Raw genomic sequence first — 12188 nt, forward strand, 5'->3', positions numbered from 1 at the left:
CCCCCCCCGGCTCTCTCCTTCCCTCTTGCGACCAGCCCTCTCTCTTCCCTAAACTTTCTCCTACTCTCTTCCCATCTCGACACCACTTTCTTACCCTCCCTCCCTTCAATCTCCTTTAAACACAGCCTCGCTAGCTTGCTCCCTTTCCCCTTTCTTAGGTTTTCTTCAAACTTCCACGCTCTCTTTGCTGCCCTCAGTCGCAGTTTGTCCCTTTTCAGTTCCTCCCTTATCAGATATCCCACCACCCTCCTTCCTAGCCGCAACACCCATTTCAAATACCTCTCCTGCATACTCTCTACTCCCCCCCATTCTACCCACCCCCATATCTCCGCGCCATACCCCAGTACCGACCACACCAGGGTGTCGAAAAGCCAGATTCTTCAACTCCAATCCTTTCAAAACCTTCTCTTTCCTATCCCCCACACAGGTCCTACTACTTTCTCCGCTTTCGCTATCCTCCCCTTTACCTGGCTGTCCTGTCCACCGTTCCTTTGCAACCAGTACCCAAGATAACAGAACTCCTTCACCTCTTCCACCTCCTTCCCTCCTAAAATCCATGTTTCCTTCTTTATCCTTCCCCTGCCACCTCCTTTCCTAAACATCATTATCTTCGATTTATCCACGTTTATTACTAAGTCCCGCTCCGCTATATAGTCCCCCATAAACTTCATCATCAGCTTCATCCCTTCCTCGTCCTTCGCTAGAACCACCATATCATCAGTATACGCGAGCGAGAATACTTTCGTCGGCCCTAACTCCACCCCCCCTTTCCACCTCTTCCTTAACTCCTCTTCCAACTCTGCCAGCAGAATGTTAAACAAAATCGGGCTCAACGGGCACCCTTGACGTACCCCCTTCGCCGTCCAAAACTTCTCCGACACCTTCTCCCCCACCCTAACTTTACTGGCCGTCTCCAATCCCTTAGATATTCCTCTTTTCTCCATTGCTCTCCACAATATGCTCCTGTTGACCGAGTCAAACGCCGTCTTCAGGTCCACAAAGAACGCCACCATTTTCCCTCCTTCCCCCTCCAGCTGTTTATTGATCAGGTAATTCACCACGTAGATGTTGTCCACTGTCCCCATTCCTTCTTGAAGCCTGTCTGATTGTCCAGCACTACTTTTACTTCCTCCACCTCTCCTTCCAGCTTTTTCGTTAATATCATGGCGTAAACCTTGTATAACGTTTGCATCAGGGTGACCTATCTATATTCCTCTACCTTTTTCCCTTCCCCTTTCTTTACTATCGGCGCTAGTAGTTCGTCCTTCCAGTCCTCCGGCCATCCCTCTTCTCTCCATACCCCATTACATATTCTCCATGCCACTCTCCTTATTCCCTCACCTTCCTCCTTCCCATGTTTCCCTCCACTTCTGAGTCGTCTCCCACCTCATTTCCACCTGCTGACTCGTATATCGTCTCATTCAATCCCTTTTGATCCTTCCCATCTGATTCAATCCCTCCATCGTACTCCTTCCCACTATCTACTCTCTCGTCTGCCTGCTTTTCCCTCTTAACCTCACCTGTCTCCTCTGACTCCTCTATCCGCCCCGTCACACAAGATTGTTGCCAGAAAGTCGCCATCCTTCTTTACCGGCTCTCCTCTTCCTTATCCGCTTCCTTTCTTTCCTAGTTCTTTTTTCTCCCGCCCACTCACTATCGCTCTACCTACACTTTCCTATCAATCCCCCCTCCTCTCCCTTCTAAGCTCGTCCCTCGCCCTTTCCACTGTTCCTCGCCTTTTGGCTTAATCCCTCCTTGTAGCTCCTTTCTTCCCGCTCCTCACTAATACGCACGATTCGCCCCTTTCACTTCGTAACCTCTCAAACACTCACTCACACGCTTTCGCCCTTAACACTCCCCATACCCTTTCTTTCAACCTTTCTTCCTCACCTTTTCCACTCTCAGCCTTTCCGCCCTCCCTTAATCCACTCACCCCCCTCCCCTTCCCTCCCCAAACTCAAGAAAATGCAAAAACAAAACAAAAATTTTCGCTCCACCGGTTTCCCACTACTTTCTCCACGCAGCCCGGAAACGGAAGTCTTAATACGTCATATTCATTTGTTTTCGGTTCGAAAGATTATTTCTGACATAAAATTCGCCGGGTTTCAACTGCGGGAGTTGCGTATGCCCAGTGGCAGTGGGTGCGCGGCAGAGTTGCGCACGAATATCCCATGTGCCGGAGAGCTGCGCACGAAAATCTCACGCGTCGGATTTTCGCCTTCATCTGGCATCACTGCCTCTGACTCGCAAACCATACTAAACCATATCGGTGTGATGGCCGCCAATCACAGCGCGCCGCGAGATGTGTTAATGAGAAATGGTCACGTGACTATTCCCTCACTCCTGTCGCGTCAGGACTTTTGTAAGCATTGCAACTCTATTGGGGCCCTCTACATATTCTCGCGTCATACATAATAAAAGTTTTGATAGATGGACAACAAATGATGAGAGATAAAAGAGAAAAAATGCCAGTGATTGAGTGAGAGTCAGTACCTAAAAAATAAAAAAGAATGAAAGTTCGTTGAGAAGTGTATGTGGAGGTCCTGGTAAATACGTGAAACGAAGAAAGATACCTTAAAATGGTGAAATGAATTCAGATAAATTTTTAGCAAAGACAACGAAAAACATTGATGAAAAACTAGAACGAAAATAGTTTTCAAATATTGAGATCTATACTATCCAGTGCAAATATTTGTTGAAAATCGAGGTCCTGCTCATGATTTGGAGATTGACAGTAATGAGATGCGTTATTTAAAATTGCTTCTTTTCTTCCTTAAATTTGTTTCATCCTACCTACCCATAAATTCCTTTAAAAACTTTGGTAAATATATAGTATCACTCCCCCCCCTCCGATTTCGTTCAAATTTACAGGGAATACTACCATCCCTGTAAATTTGAACGAAATCGGAGGGGGGGGAGTGATACTATATATTTACCAAAACTTTTCATATTTGGGGCTCATTTATTCAAACGTGCGCTCAGTGCTACGGAACTGTTCGCGGGTTCGCTACTGATTCCCTTCTACGTCGAACGTCCAGCCCCCATAGGTAGTGGGGATAAGATTCCGAGTCAGAGGGTTAATTGACGGTATCGTAATTTTTCCGTAAAAATTCCGTGATTTTAGGTAAAAATTACGTGACAGTTCCGTAAAATTTCCTACAATTACATTGCGTTGCGGAATTACGGAAAATATACGTAATTTTTATTGAATATTTCGCTCCGTCTAGTCCACTAGTTCCTGAGATACACCAACTTGTTTAAATTTAGTTTTTCCTGAATATCGCAAAAACTGCATTACCGATTTTAAGTTTTCTCTTCTCAAAATACTCGTCGCGATAGCTCCTATATAGAGAAATTTCAATCAAAATATCTATACTCATTCACACAAAATTTTCCAGATATTGCCGTTTTTTCGTTTTATAAATTTTTTCATTCTGGCACCCACGATAACTTGAAAAACAAGCAGGGGGCCGAGCCTTTCTGTCAGAAGGTATGTGACCGTTACTTGATGCGTTATTTGTCTTTTTCATTTTTATTTCTACCAATCGCATTGGTAGTAAGCTTTCGAATGGATCCGTAGAAATTTTATTTTTTAATTGAAAAGAAATGATCCTTGAAACGATTGACGTTCTAAACTTGAAAATTAAATTTCTGTTTTATCCAGTCGGTTAGACATATCTACACGACCCTATTTTTAAGAAATGTTTCCATATAAAAATCAATGATAGAACAACGATATGTCATTTTATACGAAAAACGTTTTTTTAGATCTACTGCTCTATTTAAAAAAGTATTGAATCGATCCATTTGAAATTTTACACAGGAGAGCAATCCGATGATACTAACTAGTCCTCAACATTTTAGAGCTTCACCATATTCTTCACTCATGTAATGGAACGTCAATGCAACTTTCAGACAAAAAAACATAGAAAAACCCCAATATCTCGAAAACGTTGTAGGAACGGATATACATATTTTGAAAGAACTAGATAGGAGACATCAAGACGAATATTTTGAAAAAATAATTGAAATCGGATGAATAGTTTTTGAGATATTGAATAATACAGTTTTATACAAAAATTGAATATCTTTAAAACGACTCATTCGATTTCGCCCATCTGAAATTTCAGCCTGTAATATAGTAAGAGCTAGAATTCTACAAAATTTCAACTTCCAATCTCAATTTTTTCAAGCGTTACTGTGTTCATATCAATTTTATGACAAAAATGAAAAATATCAATTACTGGGCGATTCGCAATAGTTAGATAGGCATATTATGATCTGATTCGATAGATATTATCATGGGGAATATTTTGACGCCCGAAAAAGTTCATTTGATGCAGTAATTTTCGAAATTTTGAGAGAAGAAAAAAATTTTCGGAATCGCTGTCTCAAAAACTACTGGACCGATTGAGCTCACATTTGTGCAAATCTTCCTGTAGACACCCTGTAGCAGGTGGTTATGGTTGTTTGCATGTCACAAGGACAGGGACTGGTGGCTGCGGAGCTATTCGGAAGCTTACTACCAATGGAATTAGTAGAAACAAAAAAAGAAAAAGGCTAATAACGCAAAAACTAACGCTCACATGCCTTCTGTCGAAAAGGCTCAAACTCCTGTTTGTCTAAAAATTAATCACCAAAAACTCAAGTCGTCACATACATGTACAGTCGAGCACTAAAGTTCGTCAACAGCCTGAACTTGCATTCTATGTATTCTGTTTACGAACTTGAGTGCTCGACTGTACATACAGACATGACCCTAAAATAGTATATTTCGATACGACTGAGACAGAATTTTCACGAGTGTGAAGTTGGCGGCCCGAGGCGAAGTAGAGGGCTGCTAATCACTCGAGTTGAAGATTCCCGTCTCACATGTGTTGAACAATATTTTTCATCACGGTGTGCGAAAAAGTGACTTTGTAGGCACGCTTCGCGCCTAAAAGTCAGTTAATGTGCCTAAAACGTCTCTTTTCCACATATTGTGATGAAAAATATCGTTCGATACTCGTGGGAAAAGTGTTTTTTCCCGCACTTCGGCTCGTGCTGTAAACCTCCCACGAGCCAAAAAACTCTTTTCCGCACTTGTAATGAAATATACTATTTTGACATTGCTGCTATGTTCACCTCGTGTGGAAAAGTGCGTTTTCGTTTACTCGTAAATGAAAAGTCACAGTTCGGCCACTCGTTGAACGTAACATCGCTGTCAAAAAATATTGCTCGAGACATGTGAGACGGGAATTTTCAACACGTGTAATTGGCAGCCTTCGGCTTCGCCTCAGGCCGCCAACTTTACACTCGTGACAATTCCGTCTCACTTATATCGAAATATACTATTCTTCGCGTTTCATGACATTCTAGACCATTTGCAATCAAAATTAGAAAATTGAAAAATTGATCAAATACGAGGCTTTCATTCGGAAGTAAAGGAGTTATGAAAGTGCGTAAACGATAATTTGGAAATAAAGTCTTGATGCGCAGATATGGAGATCTTTCCTAATTAATATTACTAATATGTTTAAGTAACAATGGTTGATTGTCCTGCAAATCTTCGTATTCCTTTCTGTAGAATATATTTTAAAGAATATCTTCTCCAATTCTAGAGATTGGAGAGGATTTGCTGGTGTTCTCGGTATCGGGGGGGAGGCAAACGCAATCATAACTTCTAGTCCCGACCCAACTGCAGCAATTTTCGATATTCTGAAGACCAGGGAAGAGAAGATTACCTTTGAGCAATTGTTGAAGGTTTTGAAAAAAATCGACAGGTGGGATGTCGTTGATGACACTACTGATATACTGGAGAAGGACGGCAAGGTATATTTGGAGAGGCTACAGAAAGGCGATGCACAGGAGGTTGATATAAGTGTAGACAACAAGATGTTGACTTATGGTAAGTGTGAAGCAATGGGTTTGCATACTCTCCACACTCATTGAAATTCTATTACATACAATCTATTGACATTCTATTTTAAAAATGCTATCCATTTTATGTGCTGATTCGATTCGATCGCATGTAACATGGATATTTAATGGAAATAGTGAATAAATTTGAGTTCGCATTTTCTAATAGGAATTCTTAGGCATGAATCGCTCAAATTTTTCTTTCGTGGAGTTTGTAATGAGAAATGACAAACAAGCAGTGTACAACAGATGATACGTGACAGGTGCTCCACGTGTATTTTTCTTTTTCCATCTTTTTCATTTCAACGAATTCCGTTAGATCTCAAGCGCCTTCCTCAGGTAGTATAAATAAGACTAGGGAGTATATGTAAAATATTATTCTATATGTTTAATCTATTCATTTCTTTACTTATTTTTCTTTACTTATTTTTAGTATTGAAAAAAGAGTAAATTCAAAATTGGCTCGAAATGATTACTGTCTTCTTAATAGTCGATGGACTATTAAGACGAAAATCTAGAAAATCATAGAAAATCTAGACATTTCGAGGTAATTCGAGAAGTTTCTTGAAATTTCGAAAAAATTCAAGGGAATGCAAGGACTTTGTATGAATTCCGAAGGAATTAAAGGAGTTTTTGGAAATTTCGAGGGAATTCGAGAAGTTTTTAAAAACTTCGAGGGGATTGAAGGAGTTTTTAGAAATTTTGAGGGAATTCAAGGAGTTGCTAGACATTTCGAGAGAATTCAGAGAGTTGCTAGAATTTTCGAGGGAATTCAGGGAGTTTCTATAAAACTTGTGAGAATTCAAGGAGTTTCTAGAAAATTCAAGGGACTGTAGGAAGTTTCTATAAATTCTGCGAAAATTCATCCAGTTTCTAGAAAATACGATCGAATTCAAGTAGTTTTTAGAAAATTCAAGGGAATGCAAGGAGTTTGTAGAAATTTCAAGTCAATTCGGGGAGTTTCGAGAAATTTCGAAGGAATTAAAAGAGTTTTTCGAAAAATCGAGGGAATTGGAGAAGTTTCTAGAAACCTCGAGGGAATTTGAGAGGTTTCCAGAAATGTTGAGGAAATTCAAGCAATTTTTATAAATTTCGGTGAAATTCGGGGAGTTTCTAGAAAATTCGAAGGTATTCAAGGAGTTTCTAGAAAATCCGAGGGAATGTAAGGAATTTGTAGGACATTTGAGAGAGAAGAAAAGAGCGTAGACGTATGGGCGTACAATTATAGCGGTATCGAAGATACAACCGCCTGCAATTTTAGAGGAATAAACAATTCCCGAGGGATATGTTATGAATTCTTCTACAGTAATTTGTATTTTCGGGGAATCGAAGGCAATTTCTTCTTCATATTTCTCTCGTCAAATTTACTTGACAAAATGAAATTTACAATCACAAGTTGAAATCTTCACGCTATTTCCCGGTGACGACTATCCCAACCTGTATAACATAGACGTGTCCACGCCAAGTTAATCGACTGTAACAGAGTTACAGCTATTTAGGATTTTTCTATTGAATTTTCTTCATACGTATCAGAAAATCCCCATGAGGAAAATTCTGAAAAATGTTTTTTAAATTCTCCAGACGATATGATACGGTACGAAGCTGGTGAACCGATGCAGTCTTACGACGCCTTCCTCCTCTATGCCGAAGAAGATACTCCCTTCGCCAACGAAATCATCGAGAACCTCGAGAAAAAAGGAAATCTCCACCTCTGCACAAAAGACAGAGATCTAATCAGTCGTGGTGAAAGATTCGAATCAGAGGTACTGATGCAGTTGATTTCTGAGAGATGTACAAGATTGATTGTGGTTCTCTCACCCAACTTCATCAAAAGTCCAGTCAACACATTTTTGATGGACTTTGGGCAAACAACAGGTCTCCATGAGCGACGACGAAAAATAGTTCCTGTTCATTATCAAGACTGTGAAATTCCAATACAAATGCGTCATACTGTCATGCTTCATTACAACAGAGCGGGAATTTACGACTTCTGGGAACGATTCAGAAATTGCATTCGTACAGTTGCACCACCTGCAATCGCTGCGGATCGCAGAATTGTGGAGAATTCTCTGGAGTCGCAGAAAATCCCTGAATTATCTCCGAAAGTGAATGGAGAGATTCCCCAGGGAGATAAAATTGAAACTGTGGAGAGAAATAATTCACCACAATTAAATTCAAAGCCAGTAAAGAAAGAGGGATTTTTCAGGTTTTCGAAGAAGAAATCTGTCAAAAAGAAGGATAGTGCGATTAACCTACCGTCTTTGAGTGGATTAGATAAGCTTGAAGAGGCAGATAGTGAAGCAAAGGAGAAGAAAAGAAGGAACAAGGGAGTGGTGAAAAGAATTAAGGCCCTTGTATCAAGATCCTGATAAAATGTGCGAAAGAACGAAAGTTTCATGGACATTGAGGTTCTCAGAGGATTTCTGAGCCATCCACTAATGTTTCGAAATTCGTAAAACATTAAGAGGAAGTATGGTAAAAGTGAGTTTCTAATTTCCAGAACCAAGTGACTCATTTTAAGAAATTCATGCTTCTAGACAGCTACACGGAGAATAAAAAACTGATTAGGTAATTTCAGAAGAACAATCCCTAAAATGAGGTACTAAAAACCTACTCATTTCAAATTAGAAAAGTTCTTTGATAAAGAATGGTTGGCTTCATAAATGAAACCAACCTCTTTGAGTTTTTAAATTAAAAAACATTGGATTTTGAAATAAATAACCATCGGGTTCTTAAATGATCACCTTTGTGTTTTTAACCCTTTGCTACTCACCCGGGTGTTTGAATAAGAGTTTTCAGTTACATTTTTATGATAGAAAAAAAGAACATAATGAAGAGGCAAAATGGATGTCCGCAAAACAAGAGAATATGTGCTTTCATTGAAGTACAATTATACTAGATTCAAGTAGAAATCACTGAAAATTATAGACTTTTTTCTATACTGATTTCAAGGAAAATTTTCATAAAATAAGTGAGAATTTGACTTATTTCCCTGATTTTTTTTGCTTGCTAGATTTCAGCCCAGCAAAGTTCTGGGATTCAGAGATTTTATTGGGAACTTGAAACTTCTTATTCTGTACCCTCGTGGAAATCCGTCGACCGATTCAGCCAAATAATGACAAAATTTCAAAAAATTTCAAAAAATGCGAAATATTCGGAATTTTAACATAAAATGACAGAATTTGATATGAAATAATAAATTTTTTCTGATTTTTTTGAAGAATTTCCCAAAAAAATGACACATTATGTGAAGTCGATAAAATGTCATAAAATGTCAGAATATGACAACCAATGTAGTAATATGATAAAAAATGTTAGGATATATGAAATTATGACTCCTCAGAGCCTGGGACGCCGACAGGCTGATCCGACCAAACTGGAACACTGTTACCCACTTCATGGCCACCCACACTCTCGGCCACCAGTTACCGCTTCGGTCATCGCTCGTCACCGTCTCCGGGTACTCGAATGTCGGCACATGGTCGGGTTGACAGGAGGACGATCTCTACTCCAGACCCACGGGCCCATGTGCTCGGCATTTGTTTCGTCGAGCCGGATAACGGAAATAACTCCTTTTTTGCTAGTGGGGGATGCAGGAGCATCCCCCTACGCTCGCCGCCAACGGTTATTCACCGAGGCTACGTGGAGTCCGAAACTCCTTATCATGGCTTCTTCAGCCATTCCTCAATCCAGCACACCGAGAGATTCTTTCAACCTCTCGGTTCAAGCGCTCGCGTTCCACTAACTCAGAATCTTATTAGGGCCTTCTCCCCCTAGTCTGGATATCTCAGCGACGATAGGTCATTCCGTTACCCTATCCCCACCAATCAACCCGACGGGATCCCGGGGGCACCAATCCTCTCACCTGGCCGTTGGTCCCTAGTCTACTCTGACATAGCCTATAGAATCGCCCAGTTGGACAGCCTGTACGTCAGCCCCTTTTCCCCTAGTACATGCTGGGCGAATTCTAATATGGCGATAGTCTAGTAACGCCCTCCAGACCTCCAGGGGTCGAAGAATAGAGACCAGGAGGCCGAACTGTAATGGCCGATTCCTCAGAATACGCGACCAAACATGGTTCCTTGAAATAGTTGCGTCGGAGTGAAAGAGGGCGCTTCATCTCCGTTACTCGGGATTCACATATATAGTCCTCCGCACAATTGTGTCAGTCGAAAAGTTTATCTCTGAATTTTATTTGTTATTAAATGTTGTTTGAAATTCAAAATAATTTTTCGGGAAGATAATTAATGTGCAGGAGTAAAAATGAGAACGGTGTGTTCATTTCCGAACTGCAAGACCGGTAAAAATGCAGAAAAAGTTCGGAATAAGGCATATGGTCTCTTGTTTTTATTATCAAATAACACCAAAGGTTATGATAGTATCATAATAATATTATATTGTTATCATTAAAGAAATGACCATTAACAAAATTTTCGGTTTTCATGTTTTTTTTATTACACACATTGCATGTCACAAATTATACAATTACGGAACAAAAAATGATTCATAAAAAAAGCAACTTATTCAGTAATTCTATGACCGTTGCCAGGTGATCAAGAGATTTTATTCTGTCACATGTTAGCCATGGTATGACTTCGTTGTTGGACAAAAATCCTCAACATATAATGGTTTGCAAAATTTTAATATACAATTAAATCTCAGATATTATATACAATTAATCATCAAATTCACTATTTGCAATTAATTTATCATTCATAAAAAATTTTATGTATAATTGTAGAAATCACCCGAAATCCTAGGTGATTGATGTCGATTCAATTATGCTCCTGGTCATGATGGATTTCTGTTTGATTGATATCATTAGACTGACTGACTGATATCACTGACTGACATTCTAGTGGACTCTCCAGAATCCAACTAAGGAAATAACAGATAAATATCATGATTACATTGTTTTCAACTTATGAGCATTCAACATTTTATTTACGATAATCAACACTAACCTAGAAGACGTCAGACATCTCAGTTTTTATAGTTGACTTGTACAGAAAATGCTTACCCCTTCCGTGGAAGTCATTGCCTACATGTAATCAATTTTTTGCGATATTCAATCACTCAACAAAGTAGTTCGTATAAAAATGGATAAACATTTAAAGGCCAGGAATTATTCAGTAAGTTATTTTCATACACATACACACTACACAGGCAGCATTCCCCCACTACTGCCATTCAGAAAAGCGATTGAAGCACCACCTATAACACTTCATTACCCCGAGTATGGTCTCGGATCGGAAAACGCTAGTTCGGCCTCCTGGTCTCTATTCTTCATGGGTCTTTCATCGGTTTGTAGCTTTTCTCATCCAGTCGCGGCTCTTTCAGCCGCCCCTAGATGTCACTTCCTGTCTCTCTTATCATAAGTTTAACAGTTCTCTTTCTTTCAACCCGTAACGAGAAAATCTCGTTACATATTATATTTTGTAAGATTCTGTCAAACACAATATGTCATATTTTGTCATATCATGCCATTTTCTGACAAGCACCTGTGCTAGGAATAACCATAGAAAATTTTAGAATATGACTAAATATGACATAATAAAACATTTTATGTCATATTTTCACAGATTCTGTCAAACTTAATGTCATAATCTGTCATGCAACGACATTTTCTGACAATGGTCTAGGCTAGGAGTATTCTCAGAAAATGTTAAAATATGTGAAATGATGACATAAAACATTTTTTGTCATATTTTCACAGATTTTGTCAGGGGTGTTTTAATGACATAAAATGGAGAATTCTAAAAATTGCGCTATTTGAAAAATTCTGACATTATCTGACAAATAACAAGATATAACATTAAAATTTGACATTTGCTGATTAAATATCGGAGAGGGTCAGAAACTGGGAAATTATGACATATTCTGTAAAAAAAATAGAATTAGGGACTTGAAGTTTTCGGGATTTTGTAATTGGGATACTTTCGTTTAATTGATTCAAAATGTTAATTAATTAATCAATGATTAAGTGGACGATGGAGCAATATAGAATATGGGAGGGGGAGAGGGGAGTTATAGATCGAAGGGGGGGGGTGTAGTGATTGAGGATTTGGATTGTTAGGGTTTAGTCAATCACTCACGAGTTTTAGTTAAAATACTAAATTAGGTATTTATTCGTAATCGCGTAAAAGTAAAAGTACAGTAAAAAATATATGTGAGTATTCCGAATTGAGGTCGGAAATGATTTGAAGAATGGTCAGTGCGGATTAAATTATCCCCCGACAGGTAGACGCGTGGCAATAGGTGCGAGTGAGCGAAATGAATATTAGACTGAG

The 12188-nt window shown here is 39.3% G+C and overlaps 1 protein-coding gene and 1 long non-coding RNA gene across 2 annotated transcripts in view; one reads left to right on the top strand and one right to left on the bottom strand.

The window, feature by feature from the left end:
- The window catches only part of LOC107040853 (myeloid differentiation primary response protein MyD88), a 32393-nt gene extending 23789 nt beyond the window's left edge, over positions 1–8604 (top strand). The window contains exons 2-3 of the mRNA XM_015261120.1: positions 5601–5887; positions 7480–8604. Of these exons, the coding sequence (XP_015116606.1) occupies positions 5601–5887; positions 7480–8267 (1075 nt within the window). The 3' untranslated portion in view covers positions 8268–8604. The remainder of the gene's footprint in view (positions 1–5600; positions 5888–7479) is intronic.
- Positions 8605–10521: 1917 nt separating this feature from the next.
- LOC107040854 lies at positions 10522–11047 on the bottom strand. The gene is made up of 2 exons (XR_001461027.1): positions 10863–11047; positions 10522–10776 (listed from the first exon to the last, which is right to left on the bottom strand). It is a non-coding gene; the product is annotated as an uncharacterized LOC107040854 (long non-coding RNA).
- Between the last annotated feature and the right edge of the window lie 1141 nt (positions 11048–12188).

The sequence above is a fragment of the Diachasma alloeum genome, unplaced genomic scaffold (assembly GCF_001412515.2).
Source record: "Diachasma alloeum isolate Michigan unplaced genomic scaffold, Dall2.0 Dall_scaffold_00348, whole genome shotgun sequence".
Taxonomy (NCBI): Eukaryota; Metazoa; Arthropoda; class Insecta; order Hymenoptera; family Braconidae; genus Diachasma; species Diachasma alloeum.